Genomic DNA, 26,626 nt, shown 5'->3' with positions numbered 1-26,626 from the left:
TGTCATTTTGGGATGGGAGAGAATTGGAATGGCCAGCTGGGGGAACTGAGGCACGTGCTGTGTTTCCATACGTATGTGCACCCCAGTTTTTACATTATCTGGAGCCACCAGGATGCCCCTGGAAGCACAGGGCAGGGTGCAGATTCGTAAATTCATTCTCTTTTGTTTTTTACTTTTTTTACTTTATTGTTTTATTTTATTTTATTTTTTGGGCCACACCATGTGGCTTGCGGGATCTTAGTTCCCTGACCAGGGGTCGAACCCGGGCCCCTGGCAGTGGAAGTGTGGAGTCCTAACCCCTGGACCGCCAGGGAAGTCCCCGTAAATTCACTCTTGCTGTCGGGGTGGTGGCCTGGGGTTGGGCCATTCATATGTGAATGGAAGCTCTAGGCCCCGTCTCATGGAGAATCCACTTTAAAACTGAGCTCAGACCGTGATCCCCAAGTCACAGAAGGCAATTCTGTCTGAGCCAGTAAGTGTCAGCTGAATGATCCATGACTCCGATTACCTCTGGCGTGGGGGGCATTCTCTCCCAGAGACCCTGAAGGCCCGTTTGTAAACACCAACGCTCCAGAGAAACTCTCTGGTGACTCAAAACTTTGCCCTCGGTTAGTCGGGCCCTGTGGTCTTGAGACCCAGCGTCCTTCTAGACCAAGACATAACAGTCCCTCCTGTCTCCTTCCCGGTGCTGCTAGCATATCCAGTGTGCAGGCGGGCAGGAGTCGGGAGCAGCAAGGAACAACGGGGAAGGGCCTGAGGTGCTGGTCTTAGGACTTGGAGTTTCAGCCTGTAGGCACTAGGGAGCCATAGATGGTTGTGGAGCAAGGTCCTAGAAAGATCACTGCCAGTGGCCAGTTGTGGAAGGGCAGATGGAGGGGGGGTGTGGGATCACAGGGGTGGTTGTGAAGGCGGGCTGTGGCTGCACATGGAAGGGAGGAGGGGGTTATGGGAGAATCAGCAAGGTCGGGATGAGGCCACCGATTAGATTCAAGAGGTGCCAGGGAGAGAGCCAGCTAACTGGGTCATTCATTCATTCATTCATTCATTCATCAGTCAGTTACCGAGCACCTGGTGTCTGCCCAAGATGGGCGGGAGGTGAGGGAGGCAACAGGCACATGGCAGAGGTGAAGTAATCCGGGACAAGAGAGCAGAGTTAGGGAACTCCCTGGCGGTCCAGTGGTTAGGGCTGGGCACTTTCACCGCCAGGGCCCATGTTCATCCCTGGTCGAGGAACTGAGATCCTTCAAGCCGAGTGGGGTGGCCAAAAAAAAAGAGAGAGAGAGCAAAGTTAGAAGGCAGAGCAACAGGGATGGTGGCTGCTCGGTGACCCGTTTGTTAAGGTGGCTCTGTAGCCATTTAGCTCTCGGGGAGAAGCGCTTCTGGCAAAAGAAACAGCCATGGTGAAGGCCCTGTGGCCTCAGGAGAGGGTTGGCGAGTGAGGGGGGCAGCCAGGAGGCCGGCTTGCTGGGATAGGGCTGGGCGGACAGAGAGGAGGAGAGAAGGTCAGATGGCCCAGGGCCTGGGGGGCACTGGAGGGTGGGACCTCGGGGGGGTCTCGGGGGGTTGGAGTGCTCTGACCCACGCGTCTATGGCACAGGGCCGATTCTTTTCACCCCATTTTGTGGATGGGGAAACTGAGGCACGGGGCACGAGGTAGTTAGCCCAAGACCACACGGCTACAAGGACGCAGACCCAGGCAGGCAGACCCCCAAGCCGGGGCTGCTGAGGCGGCAAAGTGAAATGTTTTGTTCATAAAAGGGGCACAGGTTTCTAGAACATTCAGGGCCACACCCGAGAGTGGTCCTATCAGCGGAGTCCTCATGCCTCTGAATTCCAACTCACCTCTCAGCCAAAAGGGGCGGAAACCCACCACCAGAGTGCACAGGACCCCCGTACTCCTGAGCCCAAGCACAGTGTGGGCCCTTCGAGGTGACCTTGTCCCCAAGAATGCAAATCCTGACCCCATCCTTGGGGGATACAGGAGGCTGGCGCTGTTAACGGTCACCACCTCCCTTCCCGGTGACCCGTGATGGAGTAGCTCTGGTCCCCCCTTGTCTCCACAACAGGTCTACGAAATCCTGAAGAGAACAACGTGTACCAAAGCCAAGTACAGCATGGGTAAGGGCGTGCTTGGGGCTTGAGCTCAGCGCTCATCTCGCTGCGTAATCTTGCCTCTCCATCTTCTCCGTGGGAGGCGGGTGGCCGGGCTGGGGTTTTTTAGAGGGTTTTGATTTAAGCCTGGTGTAACAGTCTCAGGCAGGAGGGCCGTTCCAGGACCAAGGGGCGGTTTTACAGCCCTTTTAAGCACCAAAGGATCCTCCTCTCTGGCTTGAGGCATCTGGTGGCCTGTGGAGCCTCTCAATGCAGAGGCGGTAAATCCTGGCTGCTGGAAACTGGAGGGTGACCAAGGGGTCCTGACCCTCTCTTGACCTTCACAGTCCAGGGGGAGGTAGTTAGGGTTCCAGCCGGGGCGGCAGCCTGATGCAGCAGCCAGACACGCACACAGCCTAGAAGGTGCCCCACCCAGGCTGTGGCCTTGCTGGAAGGGGTGCCCCTCGACGTGTGCCCTTAGGCGGAACCTGCCACAAAACCGGCCCCGCTGGGCTCCTCGGGTACCGGTTTACAGAACACCTCAACCACAGGCGCAAAACCTTCTCGATTAAAGCGTGCAGAGGGAACCATCCCCGCACCCCGCCCCCTGCCATGCAGGTCCCTTGCCCACCGCCGCAGGCTTAGTTTGCTAAAGCAAAATGTTTCAGGGCAAAGTGATGCCTTTTCCCAGTCTTTCCCCCCTTCCTGTTGAGCCGCTTTATGCCCCGCTGAGAGCGGAGCTCACGGCACAATCCTTCATGCTCTGGAAGCACCTGAAGCTCCAAGCCTGTGGTTCGAGGGCGCAGGGCAGGGCTGGTAAGAGCCTATGTATCGGGAGAGACGCCCTGCCTATTGGCTTCCTGGGAGGGAAGGAAGCAAAGAACAGAAGGAGGACTCAGATGCTCGCAGCTGAAGTCTGGGGCAGGCCCAGGATGCAGCGGGCGGGGGGCGGGGGGGATGACACCTCCAGGCTCAGACAGGCTGCCTAGGGTGGCCAGTGGTCAGTCACGGGCCCGCCCTTTGGGCCTGAAATCTCTAAGCCCGTGTACTAAGTCGTGGCGGGGGACACACATTCAGGAGTCGAGAGGAGGCCAGGAAAACTGTCCCCAGTGGAGCAAGGTCCTCCAGGGGGGCCCCGGCCACCAGAGGTGGGGAGAAGCATGGGTCTAGTCCCAGCGATGCATCTCAGAACTCAGTCTCCCTTTAGCGTCCCTGTAGGATCCCTTCTGGTGGAGACTCGTGTGGTTGCTGTGAAGGTTTGCAGGGAGTCCAGGGTCTGGCGCTTCTCAGCTAGAGCTGATCCCCACCCCGGGCCATGCTGTGTGTCCTGGCCAGTTCCCTGGCAGCACTGGTTCCCAGTGCCCGTGACGAAACAGAGAGATGGAGGGGCCTTCTCTGCACCCCATTTCACACTGGCCTTGTCTGAGGGCCCTCTTGACCTCCAGATTCATTGATGGGTTCGGTCACCCACCAGCCTCTGTGCCAGGAAGGTCCCTACCCTCAGGGAGTTTCCATTCTGGAGGATGGAAACAGATGAGAAATGACAAGGTAAACCAGAAGATAATCCTGCAGGTTGGGGATGGGGAGTGATGGGGGATGTAGAACCAGCGATCAGAGGTCTTTCTGATGAGGTGACCTTGGAGGGGTGAGGCTTCCGGTTAGAGGAGCACCTGAGGCAGCACGGTGTTGAGAGCATTCTAGGGGCAGTGGGGGGGCCGGTGAGCCTGGATCCGGCCCCTTGTTCATTTTTTACCGCAGCTGAACTTTCCACTCGTGGGGGTTTGGCCACGTGCTCCCACCTGGCTCCGGTTTGGATTTCTAAGTGTCCCTAGGTGCCCTGACCATTCCAGATCACTAGCTGAGGAGATGGTCTATTTTTAAGTGGATTTCAGGGAGTGCCTTTCCCCCCAGTGTCACAGCAGAGTAGTCAAGAGTGGGCTGGCCAGGCCACTGAAAAATCTGACCCCCTTACCACCTAGAAAGCCTCTTCATCCAGGCAGAGGGTTCTGTGACCAGCAAAGGGCTTCGTGGAAACTCCTGGGCAGCGCTGGCCCCCAAAGATGTGTGCGAAGCAAGATCAGGTCTCTGGGAAGCCCCAGACCCATGCGCGGCCGAGCTCTGCCTTACCCCCTCACGACGCTGTCTTCTGGGGCTGGGTGCCCAAGCCCACACCTCTGGATTCTAGGAGGTGCAGGTGTGGTTATTTTTATCCTGCCCCCAGCGCGGCGCTTCAGGCAGCAAACAAGGGGCCCAGCCATCGCTCCCCTGCCCCCAGGAATGCTGGACTGTGCGTGAGCGCTTTGCCCCCCAAATGCAGCTTTGATCCTTTCATGCCCTTTTGCATGTAACTAATAGCCGGATGTATAAACAGGGCAAGGAGAGGGAAGAAAGAAGGACTCTGCCCTTTTAAGTAAAAGGCGAAAATGTGGTAAATACGGTAAGTGCCTCTGCCCCCGCGTGGGGCACGCAGGCCTCCTCTTTGGCTTTTCCAATCAACCTAAAATCTACTTCCAAATTGTATGTGTGTTTTCTGACACCATCAATTTTTCCATCCATATTTTTCTCATGATTCAGCTTTTCTAACCACTTACAATCCCCTTCCTCACCTGCAGGTTTGCCCTCCAGCAGGCGGGGGTAGCTGGTGAATCGCAGGTTTGGGGGTACCTCCTTCCTCCCAGATGTAACTTCCTCTTGGGGTTTCCTCTGTGTCTTCCTAATTCTGCCAATAGAGCATGTTTTTATCATCTCCTAGTCAAACCCGGGGAGGAAACCCCAGAAAGGTGGTCGGGCTCTGTGCAACCAGGTGTGGCTCGCTTTGAGAAAATTCTCGGTGATTGAGACAGCCCTGGGACCGCTCTGATTGAACACGGAGCCGTCGGAGACGGGCCTGGTCCGTAATCCTCTCTCTGCCTTTGTTTTCAAGGCATCACGAGCCTGCTGGCCAACGGCGTTTACTCGGCAGCCTACCCACTGCACGATGTAAGTAACCTTGACAAACATAGCTCATCTCTGCGCGTCATTTGATTCTCCAAACCCCGAGGGCCACACGCCCCAGGGAGCTCTTGTTATCCTGTGGCCGGGGCTTCCTGCTTTGGCGCTCCTGTAAATGTCAGCCGCTCAGGGCCCTTCCTGGTTCCCCAGGTGGGGACCAGAATCACACACAGAGCCATCTATTCTTACCAAATCATTCCACCAAGACAGGGGCACTTGGGGCAGAAACTCTGCAGGGCCATATCTGAACTTCACGGCCAGCTGGTCCACAAGAACTTTCCCTGGCTCAGCCTCCCCTACCCCGCCCTTCCCGAGCTCTGGCAGAATGACCAGTGAGCTCTGTTTTGTATCTGTTTCTGCAGAGCAAGTGGCCAGTTTCCTGAGCCGAATCTCCAAATCCCACTGGTATCCCCCTGACAAATATAGCCTGTGGCCACGGCCGCGTGGTCTTGGCTTGGGATAGAGAGAGAGAAGATTCTCTTCTTATTGTCTCTATGGAAACAAGGACTAGAGTTCAACAGAGCACTGGGGATGGGCCATGGGGCCTGAGCAGTGTGGGAACTCCGGACAGAGGATCTCTGGAACTTTCCAAATGTGTGTTACTGCAAAGGCTAGGGGAGAGAGAGGACAGGCATGGGGGCCCGGGGACCCAGATTCTAGTCCTGGCCGCTCACTCCTCTGCGACCTTGAGCAGAGGCAGCCCCTGTCCTCTCTGAGCCCCAGTGCCCCCATCTGCAAGTCAGAAATAATACCTGCCTTGTCCAGTTGCCAGGGCTGCAAAGGGTATTAGCAGGAATTCAGAAACAGAAGGGCTTTCAGTAAGACATTGGACGAACGGGGGGTGGGGCCGGATAGCAAAGGGCTGTCCACCCAGACCGTGGACTCAGAGGGAAAGCTGCTCAGCCGACCTGCCGCCGTCCCCCGTCACTCACTGTGAGGATCTGGGCTCAACTGAGCCCGTCTTCCCACCTCTGTGCCTCCGTTCATGCTGTTCCTTCTGCCTGCAGTGCTCTTCCCTCCTCCTCTGCCTGGACAGCCCCTCCCCAGGGCAAACAAAACATCCCCATGGAGCCTTCCTTTCCCCGCCCCCCCGGCACGGTTGAGTCTTCCTCCCTCTCTGGACCTCCATGCTCCCCGTCCCACAAAGACAGCACTGTTTGGCCGCCATGCACTATGCATGCATCTCATGAAAGCCTCTGCACCCAGTAGGTGCTCAATAAATGCAGCGTGGGGTTAAGTCGAGTCGTCTTGGTGATTGCCCTGTTGCGGGATGAACGCTCCGAGGGAGGACTCAGACCCCGCAGGTCCCGGCTGGCGCTTCTGGCTTCTCCCTAGAAGGCGCCTCGCTCATCCGTCCCGTCTGTGCCGCTCAGGTTTGCTCAGCCCTACTTGGCCTTTGAGCTGTCACCCCTGCCAAGACGTCAGGGACAGAAGCCGAAACGTTTCAGGGCCTCCCTGCCTGTCTGATTCAGCCCTTTAAGTCTTGAAAGGGAAAGGGGAAAGATCAACATTTCTGAGCACCTACTGTATGCAAAGAACTGTGTCTAGTAGGAGCTTTATCTCATTTAATCTGGTGCAAACACGGAGGCTCAGAGAGCTTTAGTGACTCGCCCAAGTTCACACAGCCCCTGTGGAGGAGCTGGGGCCAGAAGCCAGCCCTGGTCGACAGCAGGCTACTCCACCCCTGGCTGCACCACCACGGCGTCCTCCCCTGGAGGCCGATGCATCCCTCGTCTCAGGCTTCGCTGCCACATTTGTCTTAGGAATCAATTCTCACAGCAGTTTAAACCGACGAGTACAAGACTTCCACTGAGCCCCCAAAAAGCATCTCCAAGATCCTCATGTTAGAAACCCCTTGCACACCATCATCTTTGTCCCTTACACAGCAGTAGGGAAGCCCACCACGTGAGGTCTGTTCCCACTTTACAGATGCGGAAACTGAGGCTGCAGCTGCTCAAGCAACTTGCCCACGCGCACACAGCCAAGGAGTGGAGCCCAGATCCTCTGGCTCTGCTTCCAGGGTTCTTTCCAGCGGGATGATGGATCTCAGTCATCTCGAGGGAATAAGAGATTTTACATCCATGAATTTTCTGTACAACTGATGGACACACACCCCATTAAGTACCAAAGCTGATGTTCAAATATTTGGGGAGATAAATCCTTCTGAAGCTAGCCCTGTGGACTCCATGCCTTAAACAGAGGATGCCGGCTGTTGCGAGGCTGCACCTCGGCCTCTGGCAGGCAGCAGGCCCCTCCCGCGCGTGTACGCTTTTCACCATCTGCCTCTCACCCCTGAGCTGTCCTAGGTCACATCTCAGTGCGTGGCCCAGAGCATCCCACCCTCTCCAGGGCCTTGCTTGCTGCGTTCACTCACTCATTCATTCATTCATTCAACAAGAGCATCTGCCAGGCCAGGGGCCGGGGTCATTGCCAACCAGACAGCAGCCTGTTAGGACTGCACAGAGAGGAAGGGCCTTCTGCTCCATAACTAGCATTCGAATCCGGAGAAGGACTTGGCATTTCAGCCACTGCTGGGTGGCTTTTTGGCTTCCTTCCTGGTTGGCATCTGCCCCCTTCAAAGTCACCGGCTAACGGACCTCTACAGAAATGAGGTGCTGCTGGAATCGTGGGGCCATCTTAGACAAGAGGGAAAACTCTGGGAAGGGGGTAGATTGGGTTGGGTGGGGAGGGCCCCTGAAGACTCGGGGGGGGATTTAGTTAAACTGCTCCCAGAGCATCTTCATTCAAAGACCACAGGCATTGGTTGCCCACCTGGTGGTCAACTTCTCCCCGCCTGGAGGGGGCTGGCGGGGCCGGAATGGGGGGGTCACGGAAGGAGCTGGTGAGAGGAGCGGGCACCAGGCAGACCTCCCAGAGCCCTCAGAGCTTTATCTGCCCGGCAGTCCTCAGGACCGGTTGGCCAGGCTTCTAGTCATTAGTGTCCCCCGTTGGAATACTGGGCTAGCTTTCGACCTTTAGACACTCCTTCTTTTCCATTGGATTTGGAGACCTGGATCCAAGTCCCAGGTCTGACCGGATTTTGCTGTCTCTCCCAGGAAAGTCAGTTTGCTCCTCTGAGCCTCGGTGTTCCCATCTGTAGAATGGGAGCATTGGACTCACTGATCTGTATGCACTGGGATCATCTAACTCATGGTCCCTCCTGGGACACTTGAGAGGGAAGGGGACACCACCCTAGTGGGGCCTGGGATGAGACGCCAGGACCCTCCTGGCAGAGTGGGATGCATGTTCACCCTGTTGACAGTCCCTCCAGCCCCTGAAGCCCCCTTTCCTCTGTGTCACCAGTTCCAAGGACCGGACCGTGTTCCCATCCTGGACGTCGTCTCTGTGTCGAGGGGAAGGCGCTTCAGGCTTTCCCGGGACACTTTTGATCCTGGGAGGAGGGGGCCTGGGCGCCCTTCCACACCGTGTGAAGTTCTGTCCTGGGACTAGCTCACCTGCGTAGTGGGGGCAGCTGGAGCGCATGTCTGGAAAGGTTACAGGACAGTAAGACACCTTTCTCTCTTTACAGGGAGACTATGAAGGGGAGAACGTGGAGTTCAACGACAGGAAGGTAGGTGCTACAGAGCCGGGAGACGGCTCCTCGGAGTCTGGGGGTCTGGGGGCCAGCGGGGGACAGGGGCCCGGGGGTCACGGCACTGCAGCCCCACATCTGAGCGAGGAGGTTGATGAACTCACCTCTCTGATTCTCAAAAGCATCCTCGGCAGGTTGTCCGAACGGGTGAAGGGAAGGCACGTGCCCCCCACCTGACCTTCCTTCCTGCACTGACCTGGCCAGCTTCAAACCCATGTCTCACCGGATCGGCCAGAACCTCCAGGGCTCTTGGCCGACGTTTGGCCTAATCCTGCCTGGCTTCCGGGAAAATAACTTTGGGAGCCACGGGGCCAGCCGCCTGGAGCACCCCAGCCCCCAGCAGCACACGGGGAACACGATGGATGGTGGTCCAGCCAGTGTTTCTCAAACTGACTTGACCTGGAACCCTTTTTAACGGGAAAGTTATGGAGCTGGTGTCCCATGAGACACACTTTGGGAAATGCCTAGTGATCCTTTATTCTTCAGTGGTTCTCCCTAATTCCACCCACCCAGGGTCTCAGGAAGCTCTGCTCCGGCACCCAGCCCACATCCGCGCCACCACAGCCAGTTCTCCTTCCCTCGCATGCCCGCACCCAGACCCCAGCCTCCCCGCCTCCGCATGAACCTATCCCAGCTCCCCAGCAAGCCCTGCCCTCCCTCACCTCAGGGAGCAGCCCTCCCTGGGCTCTGCATTCCTTTCAGCCCCCTTTGTCCCATCTCTTGCTTCCCAAGAACGGATCCTTCCAAGGTGCTGGGTGGGGATGTTTCCCTGAGAACCTCACAATGGAGGCCTTGTCCCAAACTGCAAGGCCCGGGAGACTCTACGTGTGGAATGCTCTCTGTTCCCACCTCCCTCCAGCCCCCCATATGTGTTTTTAAGCCTCCGGTACTTGATACAACTCGCCTGCCCGCCCGCCCGGGAATCCAGCTGAAGATGCTATCTGATTTAGCACAAAAATTACATATTTGGTTATTTTTAGTGTAACATCTGGCATTCGTCTGAGAGCCCGTGACTTGCAGATCTCCTCCATCCCGTCCACGGGCCTGCCCTGCACCAAGCCTGGCCTCAGAGCCCAGCCCGCTTCGTCCCCCTGCAGCCCCCTGCCACTGCCTGGTGCCCTTCCTCCACAGAGACCCTCTTCTGGCCATTTAGCCTCCAGGTCCCAGGCCCCTGCGCCCTAATCTCCCACCCTCTTCCCCATGCTGCGGCCACACTGCCGCCTTTCTAATCTAAAGACGACTCGGCTGATGGTCGCGTCAGTGCCGAGACGGTCTCATTCAGTTATTACTCAGGAACTATTTCCTGGGCACTATAGTGTGTCGGCCCAGCAGACAGTGCCAGGTTCATCCAGACCCAAAAGCTCTCTGCCTGGAATGCGGCCCGCTTTCCACCCCCCTCTCCTCACTTAATGTTATGTCCCAGCAATGTTTGTCCCAGCAAAGCCTGGTCCATGATCAGGGAGTATTGGATGAGTAGATGGATGGATGGGTGGGTGGATGGGTGGACAGATGGACTGACAGATAGATGGACGGGTGGATGGATGGATGGACGCGTGGATGGATGGAAGGAGGGAGGGATGGATGGAGGATGAGTAGTGGTGGGTGGATGGAAGGAAGGAAAGAAGGAAGGGGAAATGCCCCAGATACGTGTTTGTGTCCTAACTCAGAGAACTCATTCTCCCATGGTCGCTGCATCTAAAGTGATCTGGTTCCGAGTATTTTGCTTTCACGATGACAAAATCTGTGGCATCCCGTCAGTGGCAGGAGCCCCAAGTGCCCGAGGACAGAAGGGGGGACGTAGCCAAGCCAAGCCCCGGTCCTGTGCTGAGCTGGCAGAGCAGGGCAGAGGCAGGCCTGGGCCAGGGCTTAGCAAGGCCATAACGATCAGCCTCATCTTTGGGCCACAAACACTCGGAGCCTCGGGGCCAAGCGCTCCTTCCTCCAGGATTGGGGGGCGGGAGTGTTACTCCAGGTGTGGATCAAGGTGGCCTCATTCCTGTACTGCACTGAGAGCCACAGGGCCCTGGCCCATCATTCATTCATTCATTCATTCATTCAACAATTACTTACTGGAAACCTGGTATCTGCCCTGTTTGAGAAGCTGGGGATGACACAGACCAGACAAACCTGGTGCCTCCATCCTAGGGGGAGACAGCAAGGGTTGAGGACATACACAGTAATTAAGGACAGCGTCAATGCTGTAATGGACCTGCCCAGCCACATGGGCCCAGGTGGGCAGGAGAGATGCCGGGCAGGAGAGATGCCGGTGGAGGGAGCCAGGATCCCTCTGAGGTCCAGGTGCTGGAAGGCTCCCAGGGTCACAGTGACCAGAGCCACCGGTGCCCAGCTGACCTGCCTCAGGGCCCCCGACACCTCCCACCTGTTCACAGACTCAGGGGCCCCCAGAGTTCTGCCGACCATAGCCAGGAGATCTGATGCTCGATTTCCTTACGCTGACAGCTACAGGGTGATTGATGTTCTCTTCTCAGCAGGAAGAAAAGTTCACCGAGGTAAAGTGGTTTAGGTAGAAAGCTGGAGTGTGCCCCCATCTGCCACATCTCTCAGGGATGGTGGCCGGCCTGCTGTGGCCAGTCCCAGCGGGCAGGCCCGGGAACAGGGTGACCAGCATGATGCGGACAAGCCTTCCAGAGCGTCGGTCTGTGCCTCCCCACCCCCGTGGCAATCTCCACTCCCTCTCTTTCCATCCCAGGGTCTCTGCCTTCATCCCTCCCCGCTCCCTCCTCCCTCCCTCCCTCCGTCTCCCTCTGACGCTCCCCCAGCTGGTCTATGGTGTAAATTTCAGCTGAGGGGAGGAAGCTGCCCGGTTGGTGACTGGTGACCGCTGCTTTGCCTTTCCAGAGGTGCTGCGCGATCTCATCAGAGTTTGCTGGCTCAGACCTCTCCTTTAGAGAGTAAAACTGTAGGCTTTTCCTCCTTTTCTGCGTCATCAGACAGATGGCACATAACAAGCCCCCAGCACTTCACTTCACAAAGCATGAGCCCATCTGCGTCCACTCCGTGACCTGGGAGGAAGGACAGACTCCTTCAGTATCAAGGAGGTGATGGAGCTCAGAGGGGAGGGGGTCTGCCCTGGATGCCCAACGGGGCTCAGAGGGGGAAGGCCTGGCTCAGATCACCCACTCGGGACTCTGCCCAGGACACCGACTCCAGACCCAGCAGAGCCACCATCCTAGCAGGGCAGCACACCTCCAATTCCTGGACCCCTTCTCCTCTGAGATGGGGGGAGGCCCTGGGCATCCCAGTTCCTTACCCAGAAGCTACAGAGGCTCCCCCACCAGCAGCCAGACTTGCCATTAAGTCTTTCAGAACTTGGAATCATGCTGAACACGTCCTGCTTGTACCACTTACAGAGAGACTTAAAATCTAAAGAAAGCTGCTCTTCTACAGATCAGAGCAGGCGAAACCCAGGATGTTGACAGCAAGGTTCGCTCATAATTTATTAAGAATGCATTTAGCTTTTCTATGTTATTTTCCTCCCTGTTTTTTCCTCCCTGCTTATTTTGTCCCTGTGTGCTGACTTTTGATGAAACACAGCACTTGTGTTCTCCTGAGCATTATTTTCAGAGCTGCAGAAGGAGAGAGGAAATGGGAAAGTTTGCTAGAAGGTCATTTCTAGGGACCCCTGACTCTGGTCTGTGGAAGCTGGCCCCGTCCCCGTGAACCTCTTAGACATTTTTAATTTTCAGAGACTCAGTTGAAGGCATCTTTGTGCATAGAAATCCATCCCATCAGCTCTGGATCTTCCAAGTCAGTGGGGAGAATGTAATATTAGCTCAGGCTGCTATGACAAAATATCAGACTTAAACAGAAGACATTTATGTCTCACAGGTCTGGAGGCTGGAAGCCCCAGATCAAGGTGCCGGCAGGGTTGGGTTCTGGTGCAGGCTCTCTTCCTGGCTTGCGGACAGCCGTCTTCTCACTGTGTCCTCACACAGCCTTTCCTCCATGTGCACACGTGAAAAAAGAAAGCTCTGGTATCTCTTCCTCTTCTTATAAGGACACCAGTCCTGTCAGGTCAAAACCCTGCTCTCATGACCTCGTTTACCCTTAATTACTTCTGGAAAGACGCAGCCTCCAGATACAGTCATGTTGGGGGCTAAGGCTTCAACCTATGAATCTGGGGGGACACATTCAGTCCATAGTCTAGAGTATTTGGGGCGATGATATAAAAGGCTGTGTTCGGGGGCCACAGCAGAATCTGTATATAGGAGATCCCCAAATTTTTAAGTCTAAATATTAAGAAAAGGAAAAAGGATGTGAGTCAGGCTTCAGTGTACAGGAGAGACCTGGGGCCCGTGGTGAGTTCTCATGGGCATCCCCCACCCCCTGCTTCCTGCCAGCAGAGATGGGCAGCCGAGGCCCTGGGTTCCCAGCTGGGGCCCAGCTCCCCTCCAGCCAGCAGTGTCACCGTAGGCTTTGAGTTAAGGTTGGTAAAGCATTAATTACCCACATGCATGGGATTTCTTTATTAAAACCAGCAGTCCTAACCCAGCGTATTCCCGAGGACACCCTATACCCACGCGTTCATACAAGGCTTACAATCACCAAGCTCATTGCCATCCTGTCCAAAGCCTGGGGCATGATGGGGTATGTAGATTTCATTTATTTCACTAAGCTGTGTTAATCAGACAGCCCATCTCAGGAGAACACATCGGGCTCTCTTTGCGTCCCGTGAGACTTAAAAATCGTACCACTGGTATTTCTCTGCTGCAAAGCTTGGTGGGTCTGTCTTTTTACAAAGAAAGTGAGGTGTCTGACAGCAGCAGGCCATTTGAGATCAATTCCAGATCAAATCGTGAGCATTGAGGACTCTATAATGTTGCCAGAAGTTTCTTTCCCATCCCCACCGTCGCCTAAAAACATAAGCCTATTCCTCCTCGGAGAGCCCACCACCACCCGTGGCTTCTTCAAGGCCCTTACCAGAGCTGAAAGTTTGGACCCGTTTTTTCGTGTCCGTCTCCCTGACCAGAACGGGAGCTCCAGGGCTCAGGGCTGTGTCTGCTGTGCTCAGCTCAGAACCCAGCGTCCACCACGGTACCCAGCACAGGGCTGACCCTCTGTACGTGTTTGTTGAATGAATGAATGACGTAGCTGTGAACGGACACCTCAGTTCAGTGGGGGCCCAGTAGCTCTGTGTTCTGGGGAGCAACCTGGGAGCGTTACATTTTCCCCAGCCCTTCACCACTTCCTCTCTCCCAGCTCCTGTACGAAGAGTGGGCGAGTTACGGGGTCTTCTACAAGTACCAGCCCATCGACCTTGTCAGGTGAGAGGGGACGCTGGGAGCCGGCCTGATCGGATAGATGTCCCTGTGCATTTCGACTGTGCTGAGTGTGCAGCGCATGGGGGCCTGCTTGAACTTGAAGAGCTTGTGTAGGAAAGCCAATGTCTCCCGGCAGGACGGGAGCCTGGCTGAGCCTTAGATAGCAGGTTATTCAAATTCCCTGCAGGACGGGCTCTTATCTGTCATATATTCACTGTCTCCCACTAAATTCACAGTCCAGCTTAACCCAGCCAGGCATCTGGTGTGATTTCTTTCTGTGTTGAAAGGAAGAAAAGAGCTGCCTGGGAATTTGTAAGAATTGCCCCTCTGGGCAATGCGTCCTCTCCTGAGGGGACTTCCGTCCCGGGGCAGGAAGGGGCGAACAGATCAGGCAGTGGGTGTGCTGCTGGGGACACGTAGACCAGAACTCAGCCCATCGAGGAGCCAGAAACGCTTAATATACAGAGTGATTGGTTCTCTTGGTGCCTCGGGGCTGGAGTTTATTCCTGTTCTTAGGCTGAACAGGGCTGGAACAGAGCTGACAGCCTCCGGGCGACATCACGCCCTTCAGCGTGGGCATCACAAACGGAAATGCTCCCACCTTCGGGGCACAGTAGAGAAGTGCTGGCATAGGGAAAGCAGAGAACACCCCAAACCTGACAGCCTGGCTCAGGGGCCCCCAGTCTCTGCTTCTTTGGTTGAGAGAATCAGGGGCCCCCCTATGAGCTGTTCCTCGCTGGGGGGAAGGGGGTAGGGTGTAATTTTTTCCCCCTGATGTGGATTGAGAGTGTGTCTCTGTTTGGCTTTGCCCTGCGGTGCAGGAAGTATTTTGGGGAGAAGATTGGCCTGTACTTCGCCTGGCTGGGCGTCTACACCCAGATGCTCATCCCCGCCTCCGTGGTCGGGATCATCGTTTTCCTCTACGGATGGGCCACCGTCGATGAGAACATCCCCAGGTAGGTGGGCAGCCCCTCTCTCCAAACACATCCTCATCTTACTAAGGAGCCACGTTCCTATTACTGCAGGAACAGAACTTCCTGGGACTCGGGCCCCTCACCCCAACCCCTGCCCCGCCGTGCACCCGCTCAGTCCCCCCGGGAAGTTCCAGGCCAGGCCAGGCGGTGTCAGAAAGAGAGCCGCCCAGTCCAAAGGATGTAATAGCCATCTGAGCGTGTGGGCGGCCTTTGCAGACACGATCGCCCTCAGAGATGCTTTATTGTCGAGAGGAAGACATAAAATAAATATCCAACTCCTTTTCGTTCTTTGAAGCTTTTTTTCCCATTTAGTTCTTGGTCATTATGTGACAAATTGACCGCTTCCCTGTGCGGTCAGGAAATGAGACGGATAACCATTTGGAGACCTCGGGGCAGTGCACTCAGCCAGCCAGGCCCTGTGTCCGTGCCGCATCCCCTGTCCACACGGCTTTGGGAAATGCTGCAACAACAGAACCGTCATGAGAGCTGACCTGGTGCAACTTGCCCCGGTCTCTGAACGCAGGGCTGATAGTCCTGCTACTGTTCACCAAGGGGTAGGCCAGGCGTGGGGGGCTTTTGGAAGGAGGCCAGGACCCCAGAGACAGCCCGACATCGTGCCGGGTGTGGTTCTCCCAGAATGGCAGCCAGAACGTGAGTCAAGCAGCGGGAGCTTGAGGACACCGTCTCCCCTCTTTCCTAGTGGTTTCCTAGACTTGCGACTACCGACCCAGGGATAACTGATTGCGTTATGAGTTCAGGATTTCAGGCCTAACTTCCATCAGGAACACTGTGCCGATGGGCAAAACACTGGATAGAAAAGTGGACGCCCCTGGCCCTGCCTCTAGGGAGCTGGAGGTCTGTTGGGGACAGTCCCGGTACATCAGCGCAGTTTACGTTTCTTACAGCTCAGCCCAGTGTCTCTGAAGCAGAGCTGTGGTTTAGACAATCCATCCGTGGTTCTGATCAGAAGAGGCAGTGAAGGAGACTTTTACTTGGTGGAGACACTGACTCCTTAGGACTCAGCGGTGCAGAAAGGCCACATCCAGTAATTTTTTGCAAGTGATTTGTGAATACATGAATAACACCTAAAATATTCCACCCACCCGGAATCAGAACGTTAAAGGAATCTGGCTATGTCCCTCCAGGGTTATTTTGGGCACAGGCAGGAGAAAGCTTGTCCCTTTGTTTGCTAATGACACGAGTTCACTGTGCTTGGGTTTGAGGAAGGCAGAGATCAAAGTAGCCCAGACGCGGAGGGGACTGAGTGGAGGGTGAGGGGCCCCCCACGGAGACTTCTCCATCCGCCTTCCTGCCGGTCCTGGAGGAGAAGCTGGGCTGGTGGCCTCGTCCAGGATGCTCTGCCCAGGCAGGCGCGGGCTCCCTGACAAGGACGCCGACATCCCCAGGCCAGACCAGGCCAGCGCTGTCACACAGCCAGGGATGCAAACAGCATTTACTGGGAATTCTGGAGCCCGGTCTGACCTCGGCCTCTGCTCACTTGGTGTCTTGAACAAAGCAGGAAGTGTGCATTCCCCCTGGAATGTGGCCCAAGCCAGTGTGTAGGATAGCCAGTGCCCCCTGCACCCCCTGTGCCCCGCACGATGCTGCCCTGCCGCCCCTGCCCCTCTATTTGCCCCAAAGAGCAGGCCCACCCATGGCTTGTCTTTATTTTGGCTGAAGGCAGTGAAGGGAGAGGCTGAGGGTTTAAAACCAGCAGAAACAGGCTTTTTGACTGGTTGACGTTGTTTAAGCTGGCAGGGAGGAGGGCTGGGCAGCCGTGGGGCTCACAGGCAGGCAGAGACATGGGCTCTGGCCCCCCCGGCCCCTCCCATCCTCGGGGCCCCAGGCGGCACCCTGACAATGGCGGAGGGGGCCTTCCACCCACGGCTTCCCTGAGAGGGGCTGGGGTCCTGCGTGGGTGAGATGTCCTGCCCCTCTGCCTTTCAGGAGAGGCCCCCAAAAGAGAGGAAGCTCAGGGAGGGACAAGGCTCCATTATTCCCACAATAATGATGGTGAACGGGAGGATGAGTCCCAGGGCCGTTCCGAGGGCTTCACGTGCGTTCCCCTGTTTAATCCTCCTAACAACCCAGTAACATGGGTTTTCAGGGAATTCTCTGGTGGTCCAGTGGTTAGGGCTGCGCTCTTTCACTGCCGAGAGCCTGGATTCAATCCCTGGTCGGGGAACTAAGATCCCATGTGCTGCACAGCGCAGCCAAACAAACAAAGAAAAAACAAAAACAAAAACCAATATACTTGAATAAAAATGCCATGGCCTTTAAAAAAAAATAAATGGGTTCTCTATTCTCAGCATCCCCATTCTATAGATGGGGAAACTGAGGCCCAAGGAGGTGGAGCAACCTGCCCAAGGCCACACAGCTCAAAAGCGGTAGAGCTGAGATTCAAATCCAGAGCTGGCTGGCTTCCGAGTCCACGGTGCCCTACGGCCTCTGTGTGCCTGTCCCCGCCCCACATACACGTGCACACAGGCACACACACGCATGCTCACACACGCACTCCCCCAGATGCTTCGAGGCAGCAGCTGGTCCATCTTTCCCTCTCCCATGCCTGACACCGTGCCTGGCACATACAGAATGTACACAACCTTTTAATAAGTCTTTGGTAAGAGTAACTGTGAGAAGAGAATTGAGCTGAATGCCCACGGTGCTAGCAGAGGAGGGTCCCTCACAGCCTCTCAGCAAATGTTTCTCCAACACCAATGGCTGTGGCCCAGCCACGATTCTGTGCATCCAGAAATTTTTTTTAAAAGCCAATAACAACCACCCAATTCGTCCCCCCTCCTCGATAGCCACCTAACCCTTGGGAATCAAACTCCTGCCCGGTGTCTAATAATAGCTCAGTATCTTGTCCAAGTTAGCAGGGAGATGGGCAGGGCAGGGCAGGGCAGAGTTGGCAGGGCCTAATTCTGGCCTCCCTTCTCATCTTCCAGAAGGAGAAACTGAGTCTGAGGCTAAAGGACAGGGCCGGGGGCACAGAGGGCAGGAATAACCCATCAAGGACCTGGTCTCAGCAGGGAGCCCTCCTGTGGCCTCTGGGCATCAGCTGAGAGCAGTGCAGGGCACGGGCTTGACAGACAGAGCCCAGGGCTCAATCCCCACTCTGCTGTGTGGCCCTGAGCAAGTGACTTGCCCTCTCTGGGCTCGCTTCCTCATCTATGAAGATGGGATTGTAATAGCCCCAGAGCTGGTCCAGGCCAGGTAGACGCTCGGTGCAGGCTCCTGCTCACACAGCTAATGGCCCTTATTGTATTTTTCAGTATTAGTAGGAGAGAGCCTGAGTGCTGGGCAGGGCGGAGGAGGAAGGCCACTGGGCATCGCGCAGCTCCCCATCCTGTCCAGCCACACCCCCTGGGCTCGAGCCCCAGACTCAGCAGAACAAAAGCCTGCCCTGAGCCAGACTAGTATCCTGAGCAGGAACTGCCCCTCACTTTCGGGGTGAGCCCAGCGTGGTGGGCCCCCAACCCCAGGCAGCTTGTGGGTGTGTTCCTTCCAACCCAACCACCCGTCTCCCGGGAGGAGGTCCGGAAGAACCATTTCTCCATCCTCTTAGGGGCCCAGAGTGCCCAGCGATGTCCGTAGGCTGGTACCCAGGCCTGCCTGGGGCCAGCTGTCCCATGGCATCCCCACAGGGATGGACTGAAGCCCGCAGGAACGGCGCTTAGCAGGTGCCAGGCTCATGGCCAGGGCTCAGGAGGGGTGTGGCGTTCTCGTGCCTTGATCCCATTCCTCCTTCGGGTCTCCGGGGCCTTGTCAAGTCAGGACCTGGACAGCATTCACTCTTAGCACAACCTTGGTGGTGCCTGGTTATCAGAGGGAGGCTGGCTGGGACCTCAGCTTCAGAGATGAACGCTCACTGGCCACACAGCAAGTCCGATGGGTCCACACCCAGGACCACCTACAGAAGTTGCAGGCTGGGTACAAAATTAAAATGCAGGGCCCAGTTCAAAGACCATTAAGGCTTTAAGGGGTGACAGAGTGTGAAACCGAGCTGGGGCCCCTGTGTGGCAGCACCTGTCACACGTCCCTAAAGCCCACCGGGGATGGAGAAGAGGGATGTGGGCGCCGGCGGAAGCTGGCTGATGAGCCAGACCACGTCCACCACGGCGGGGACCCCCAGCACTTTCTCCCACCCGATGTGGCTCCGGGAGGCTCCGGTCCACGTGGGCTGGCAGGGACCCTGCGCATCGGCCAGGGGACTCTGGGCTACTCCCTCTCTTCCAGCATGGAGATGTGTGACCAGAGACACAACATCACCATGTGCCCGCTGTGTGACAAGACCTGCAGCTACTGGAAGATGAGCTCTGCGTGCGCCACGGCCCGCGCCAGCCACCTCTTCGACAACCCCGCCACTGTCTTCTTCTCCATCTTCATGGCCCTCTGGGGTAAGCCGAGCGCCGCCACCCCGTCTGTGGGGCACAGGCAACTTCGGGTGGGTCCCGACATTCCCTCCCTCTCCTTGAGGCTACCTGCAGGACCGTTTGCCAGGAATGCACACAGGAGGAACGGTCAGCAGAAAGAATCCCCCGTTCTGTCTGCAGGTTACTGGGGTCTGTACTATGTCACGACCCACAGATGCATCTGACCCGGCCAAGAGCCCCTCATGAAAAGCCTAGGTGGGTGCTTTGCTCCTGGAACCGGGACCTCTTTCCTGGGGCCGGGATTTGTTGCTGCTTTAGAACAAGGAGTGCCGAGGGTTCTGCCTTCCTCCCGATGATGCTGGGAAAGCTGACCAGGCCCAGGCCCTGGGGCACAGCCCTCATTACCCCCCAGCACCCCTGAAGGTGTCACATGCCCATTTTACAAGTAAGGAAGCCAAGGCCCAGGGAGAGTTGATGTGACTTGCCCAGGATCTCCCAGCTCCTGAGCGGCCAAGGTAAAGAGTGAACATACGATTCCAGAGCCTGTGCCCTTAACCACTGGACTCCACTGCTACCTGGAGTCCAGGGCAGACGGCTCCTCCTCCAGGATTCTCCCTGAATCCAGGTCCTACCTGGTACCCATCTCAGGCTTGGGGGGCACGGGAGGTGGGTAAGTGGTGGCTGGATGCATTTCCACAGACGTTTTTGGATTAGCAGATAAACCCGTTTCCTCCTCTGTGGCCCCGTGACACAGCCTTTGCCAGCAGGGCATTCAGGATTCGGGCACCCATGTGCTGAGCCGTTCCCTGGGCACCAGAGCCCCAGTCTTTGCCCTCAGGGGCTCCCAGCTAGTCGGAGATGGAGCTGCACACAGAAAGGGCACAGGAGCCCTGGGGGAGGGAAGTCAGCTCTGCCCTTCCCCACATAACTCAACCCTCAGCTTCCTCACCTGTAAAATGGGGGTGTGATAAGGATCAGAGACAGCGGGCACAAAATCTCAGCCAATGCTTAGCACGTACATGGCTGACTCTCAGTAAACGGTCCTGCCCTTGTGACCACAAACCACAGGCAGGGCTGCCTGACACACGGCGGGGGTGTGAGACTGAGCAGGTGATGTGCCTTGCGTGTAGCGTGCGTACCAACTGGTATTTACTAAGTGCCTGTGCTGGGCACAGGGGAAACCATGGGAGGAAAAACCACTGCATCCACTGACTTAGTCCAAGATTCAGGAGGGCGCAGCATGTGCAAAGGCCCTGTGGTGCGGGTGCAGGGAGCAAGTGGGAGTGGGAGCAGGAGGACCCTGGAGGCCAGCAAGGGCCGCAGAGGACTTTGTGTTCTCACTGGGAGGACTCAGAAGCCGCTGCAGTCGGCCTCCTGTATCAGAAGTTTTCTCATCTTTAACTTGAGTCAGAGATGGCAACTTACATGAGAAGCAGCTGGGGAGGTGATAGAGGGAGGCTGACCCAGCTCTGACTGGGGACAGCGGCGGGGCTTTTGCTCAAGACCCACGTGAGCTCCAGGGGCACCGTGGAGGAAGAAGGCCAGTGGGAATGTGCAAGAGCAGCAGTTAGCGGGCCTCTCGCGCCCTCCCTCCCTGGCCCTGGGCTCCCAATTGTGTTCCATCTGTTCCCACTATGCTGCCTATACGCCCGGTAACAGCTGTGCCAAACTGAGGGCCTCCAGTGGAGGAGACTCTGTTCATTTCAGAGGGCTCTCGTGCCCACCCCTCCTGTGAGCTAAGGAGATGCCTCAGGCTTGGCGAAGCCCGTGTCGCGTGGAGCACAGGGGTACAAATGACAGCCCCCACCCCACTCATGAACATCACCCCTCCACATCCTTCCCCCCCTGGCTCGGCAGTGGCCTGTAGCCCGTGGACACCCGGGTAATAGAGACACCCAGGACTGTCCATCCACCCAAGCTCCGGGAGCTCGAAGCAGAGCTTCACGATCAGCGCAGTCATCATGGGCACATGATGGTCCTCCTAATGGGGCTGAGAATGAGAGTCACAGGTCACCAGCTCAGCATAAGGGAGAGATTTCCAGCAGTGAGTGCTGGGCTGGGCTGGCCTGGCAGGTGGTGAGCACCCTGTTTCAGGAGGCATTCAAGCTGAGGTTGGAGGAGTCCTTGCCGGGGCTACCACAGAGCATGGGGAGGTGATGTCTGTGTGTGGTTCATGGTGGCTTATGAGAAGATTCCCTGCACCACACTCTAGCTCGGATGATTAATTCTGGGATCAACCTGACTATAAATTTAGGCTCAATGTCCATCTTCACTGAGCTGATGTGTATGTGTCTGACATTGGGCTGGATGCTCCTTGAGCTTCATCCCACCTTATCCCACAGCTGAGAAATTGTCCCCATTTCACAGATGAGGAAAGTGGGTCTCCACTGGCAGGGCCAGGAAGGGAGCCCACGTTGCCCTGAGCCTGTTCCGCCTCCCCTGCCCGCCCCTGTCTCTTTGGACCCTGCGTCTATCAGAACCACCCCCCGGCCCCCCACCACTCTCTGCTCTCATTGCCAGCCTCCCTGGCCTTCCTCAAGATCTCTGGTTGGCTCCCTTCCTTCCTCTCTGATCGGGGCCCAGGAAGCTCCCAGCTGAGGCTGGAACACCTCCTGGCTGGGCACCCAGCCTCCCGGTTCCCCAGCTCCGAGCGGGGGAGGCTCACCCAGCAGCATTCACGCCCACAGTGGAGCCCAGCTGCACAGCTGCCGGCTTGACAGTTTGGTCCAATTCAATACCCAGCTGCGTTGGCTGTGAGCCAGGATGGCTAGTCAGCAGGTAATAGTGCCAGTCCCCGGGCCAGACCCAGGTTCAACTCTCAGATCTGTCACCTGCCAGCTGTGCAACTTCAGGAAAGTTGTTTCAACTCTCTGGGCCCTGGGTTCCCCATTTGTAAAATGGAGACAGTGGTTGGGAATGTCAAGTGAGTCACGTCTTGTGATGTCTTAAGGCTGTGCCTGGTGCTAGTTGTCATGTCGTGCTAGCTGTTGCATCGGATCAGTGAGCCCTTGCTTCTTGAAAACGTGAAAACAGCCTAGACCCTTGGAGATAGGAGCTCACATCTAACCTGTCACCTTGTGCCTGGGGGCCTCTGTGAATTATGTCACTTCATCTCCTTCAGAAAAGAACACTAGCTTTGGTTGGCTAGTTCCTACTGTGGGCCAGGCACTGTCCTGAGCATCTTATGTGAGCAACTCATTAATTCTCCCAGTAACTATAGGAGGGAAACAGGCTTTACTACCCCACTTAGCAGCTGAAAAAACTGAGGCAACTTTCCCAGGGTTACACCAGCTAACAAGCAGCAGAGGCAAGACTTGAACCCCAGCGTTCTGGCTTCCCAGCCCCAAATACTTGACCCCTGGGCTTTACTCCCTCTGTCAGCATTACTTATCAGGTCTAGCTCATGTGTGTGCTTATTCCTGGCAGGCTTACCTTAAATTCATTCTCTCACCTGGAATACTTTCCCCAGCTCCTTCCACAGAAACAGGCTCCCTTTCCCCCTACAGAGTTCTGCACAGAGTTCTGCACAGGCTACCTCACTGGTCCCCACAACAACCCTGGAGAGAAACCCTGTTATTCTCTGATGTGGACAGGGAAGCACAGAGAGGTTAAGTGACTTGCCCAAGATCACACAGCTAGCCGATTTGTAGCAGACATGATAGATCCGTGCCTGGCCTGCCGGCCTTCACGGTCCAGGCTAGTGCCCTGGTCTCACCTCTCCATCCAAACATCCTCCACCCCCCTTCTGTGCCCTCCTGGGGGAGCAGAGGTTCACCATGAGCAGGCGGTGAGGGGCACACAGGCAGCAATGCCACTCAACCCGCCAGGAGGCAGAGAGTTGGTTGAATTTTATGCACCCCCTCAATGAAGCCAGCTTGGTCACATCATGCTTCTTTATTGAGCACCTACTGTGTGCAAAGGGGTACCACTTCACAGCCTCAAAGGTGTTGGCCAGCCCTTACCAGCAGCCCCGTCCTTGGGAGAAAAACAGATGGTCCCATCCTTCCCCTATCCAAGACGCAGGGAAACGGGCAAATCTGTGTTTCCGCTGTTTGTCCCTACGTCCTCCAGCTCCACTTCCACCGTAGGAGACAACAGAGGTGCCTGTCTGTCAAGGGCAAGTTCAGTCTACACACCCCCATTTGGGGGAGAAAAAAACAACAACAAAAAAGCCAAACCACTCTCATGAAGCACTTATGGAAAGAGAAGCTTATTATAAGTCAAGCCAGAAGCAATAGGAAAGGGCCTGCTGGGCTGAGCCTGTTGACAACCCGTCCCTGCCCCCAGGGTGGAGGGAGACTCAGTCCCTCCATCGTCCCCCAGGCGTAATTAGCAGCGAGCTTGCCATTGTTGAGGGGTTTTTTTTAGTCCCTTATTCAATCACTTGTTTATTACCCTCTAAAGGATCATTTTCCCACTGGTGTTTCTTCTCCCACTGTGTCCTTTCTTTTCCTGTCCTTCAGCTGCTAACGCTTCTGCTCGCAAGGTGACAGAGAGCAGCCCCAAACCTGACACTGACAGTAGGGGGGCTCTACCGCCCCAGGAGTCCCCTCTGGCCGCTGTTTTCATGTTGCTTCCACTCCACTGTGGGGTCTGGTTTGCCCAGAGGCTGACCCGCGGGTCCTGGAGCCTGTGAGCTCTGGCTGAGCTCTCCCCTGCCTGGGATTTATGACAATTCAAAGCCTTCATTCAGTAAGGTGTCACACGAAGAAACTTTGAGCTCCATTTAGCTGTTCCCGCCCGGGATCAATTTTCTGAAATTATGGCATAATAATGGGGTTTTAAAGCCTTGTCAGTTCCAGGCAGAACAAAAGGGTTTATTTGATTTGAGCCTGCCTGCAAGGAGCTGGAGAAAGATGGTCCCGGCATTAGTGGAGTGACAGGTGTGATTGAAACCCCTCCTTGGGGGGCTGCACCCGAGACTCTGAATGGAGTGGGCAGGTCACCGGCTGAGTCACCCAGTGCGGACGGAGGGAGAGAGACTGAGTCTCTGCTGGAATTAAAAGGCCAGCAGCGGGTTTGTGAGCGAACACTCGTTCAGGGGATAACTAAATAGAATCAGTGAGAAAATGAAGGGTGGGGGGGCCTTTGTGCAGGAGTCCTGTCTCCCCTGTGGGCCGACAGGTGGGTTTGTGACCAAAAGCTCGGCCTCTCTGGGCACCAGTGCCGAATCAAATCTCGGAGATAGAGTTTTGGGTGAAGTAGAAAAGGAGAGTTTTATTGCTTTGCCAGGCAAAGGGGGACACACCGGTTCTGCCTCGAAAAACTGTGTGTGTCCCCCGCCAGAGGATTTGATGAAGGGCTTTATAGCAGCGGTTCAAAGGGCGGGGGGCGGGGGGTTCTCTAACAAGATTAGGGTGTGGTGAGCAGGGCCTGCACTCCCTTAATCTCATCTCAGGTGGTCTCCCGATGTTTTAATTTATTTTATTTTTGGCTGCATCGGGCCTTAGTTGCGGCATGCGGGATCCTCATCGCGGTGCGCCGTCTTCTCTCTAGTTGAGGCGCGGAGCTCAGGAGTTGCGGCGCGCGGGCTTAGTTGCCCCACTGCGTGTGGGATCTTAGTTCCCCAACCAGGGCTCGAACCCGCGTCCCCTGCATTGGCAGGCGGATTCTCAACCACTGGACCACCAGGGAAGCCCAGCAGTTGTCTCCTGATCTTGATGAGTTTCTCTGGTCCCTTTAATCTTGCTTCGGATGGTTGCTTGGCTGCTTCTCTGTTGATTAGCAGCTGTTTGAATCCACCCTTCGGAACTCAGGGACGGTCACGGGGGCTGCTGCAGTCTTGCCTATAAGAAATGGGGGACAAAAAGGGCCTCCGTGCCAGGGAGCCCCACAGGGCCCCACTCAGTTTCAGGTCACTCTCTTGTCCGGTTCCTGCAGCCCGAGGACATGTATCTCTGATCTCCACATTGAGAGAAAGGAGTCTGTGCTGAGCAGACGTCGGACTGTCACGAGCCAGAGGTTTGAGAAGCTGGTCTCTGCTCCCAGGGGTCTTGTTTTAAGGAGGGTGTGGCCCTGCCTGCCCCCTGGGGCCTCCGCCGCTCAAGAGTGCCTGGCACAGGTTTGGGAGACAAGACCCCAGCCCATAAGGAGCTTGGACCTCACCAGGGAGACGGGGCTGTTCTCCGGGCAGCTGCAGAAGCGCCCCAGCATCCGTCAGAGCCTTCCCTCCGTGGCCTGTGAGATTCCCACGGCGGGCCTGAGAGCCTGTGAGGTTCCGACGGGCACAAAAGACCAAAGGGCGGCCGAACCAGGAGCGTCTAATGACACGTCCAAGATCGTGCCACAGGGTCAGCAGGAGCATTTCAGGGGAGGGTGAAAGCTCAGAAAGGTGGTGGGGGGTGGTCAGCAGCCAGCCCAGGAAGCATCCAGAATTAGGGAAATTGGGGTTAAGCCTAGGAGTGCAAGCAGTTTGGAGAGGTCAGGCAGGGCCCGAGGGAGGTAGGGTGGGATGCGGCCTGGGAGGAGAGCCGAAGCAGAGGCCCGGGGTCCTGTGGGGGGATGAACCGGCAGCTCATCTGATGGATAGAGAGATGGATGGAAGGAAAGGGCAGACAGTGAATAGGCCAGTGCGTCCAGACGCCTGTGTGGACAGCGCCACACGCAGAGCTTGTCCAGAACGGAGATTCCAGGTCAGCGTGGTGCCCAGGAATCTGTATTTCAGCAAGCCCCCTGCGGTGGGGCTTCCGGCACAGCCCACACTCTATAAGAAATCCTGGGGGAAATGGACAGATTGCCCCTGCCCCACGTAACCATGCGGGTGTGTCCTGGTCCATTTTCTCTGCAGCTCCAGCCTACAGCAGGGGCACTTAAGCCCATAAGCAGAATCTGTACCCATTGTTCTGTGATTCTTTCTTTTGTTAATTGACGTGAAATTTACGTAACATGAACTAACTGTTTTAAGTGCCCAGTTCGGTGGCATTTAGTACCCTCACCATGTCGTGCCATCATTACCGCCATCCTCCCAGGTGGCAACCTGGTGCCCATGTAACAATCTGTCCCTTTCCCCTTGTCCCCACCCCTGGCAGCCACCAGTCTGCTTTCTGCCTCTGTGGTGGATTTATCTGTAGATATTCTGGATGCTTTGTATAAATGGAACCAACCATACGTTTTGTTCTATCGTCAGACACTTAATGAGAAGTGGTGGAGATCCTTCAGGTGAGCCGGGTCGGGGGACCGCTCCTCTGTCGAGCCCCTCGCCACGGGTGGGCCCTCCCCTGGGCCCCGCGGCGCATCGGCTTATGGACGCCTCACCGTAGGCCCCACAGTGGGCACTGTTATCAAGCCCATTGTACACACGTGGAGACTGAGTCTGACAGG

The 26,626-nt window shown here is 56.3% G+C and overlaps 1 protein-coding gene across 1 annotated transcript in view; it reads left to right on the top strand.

Moving 5' to 3' along the window:
* ANO1 (anoctamin 1) overlaps window positions 1-26,626 on the top strand; it is a 165,137-nt gene that overhangs the window by 100,731 nt on the left and 37,780 nt on the right. Inside the window, exons 7-13 of the mRNA XM_082627806.1 lie at window positions 2,067-2,118; window positions 4,463-4,528; window positions 5,015-5,070; window positions 8,612-8,653; window positions 13,895-13,959; window positions 14,778-14,912; window positions 19,170-19,330. Coding sequence (XP_082483932.1) covers window positions 2,067-2,118; window positions 4,463-4,528; window positions 5,015-5,070; window positions 8,612-8,653; window positions 13,895-13,959; window positions 14,778-14,912; window positions 19,170-19,330 — 577 coding nt within the window. The remainder of the gene's footprint in view (window positions 1-2,066; window positions 2,119-4,462; window positions 4,529-5,014; window positions 5,071-8,611; window positions 8,654-13,894; window positions 13,960-14,777; window positions 14,913-19,169; window positions 19,331-26,626) is intronic.

The sequence above is a fragment of the Mesoplodon mirus genome (genome assembly GCF_964341445.2).
Source record: "Mesoplodon mirus genome assembly, chromosome: 7".
Lineage (NCBI taxonomy): Eukaryota > Metazoa > Chordata > Mammalia > Artiodactyla > Ziphiidae > Mesoplodon > Mesoplodon mirus.
This window is presented reverse-complemented; position numbering and strand designations above follow the sequence as displayed.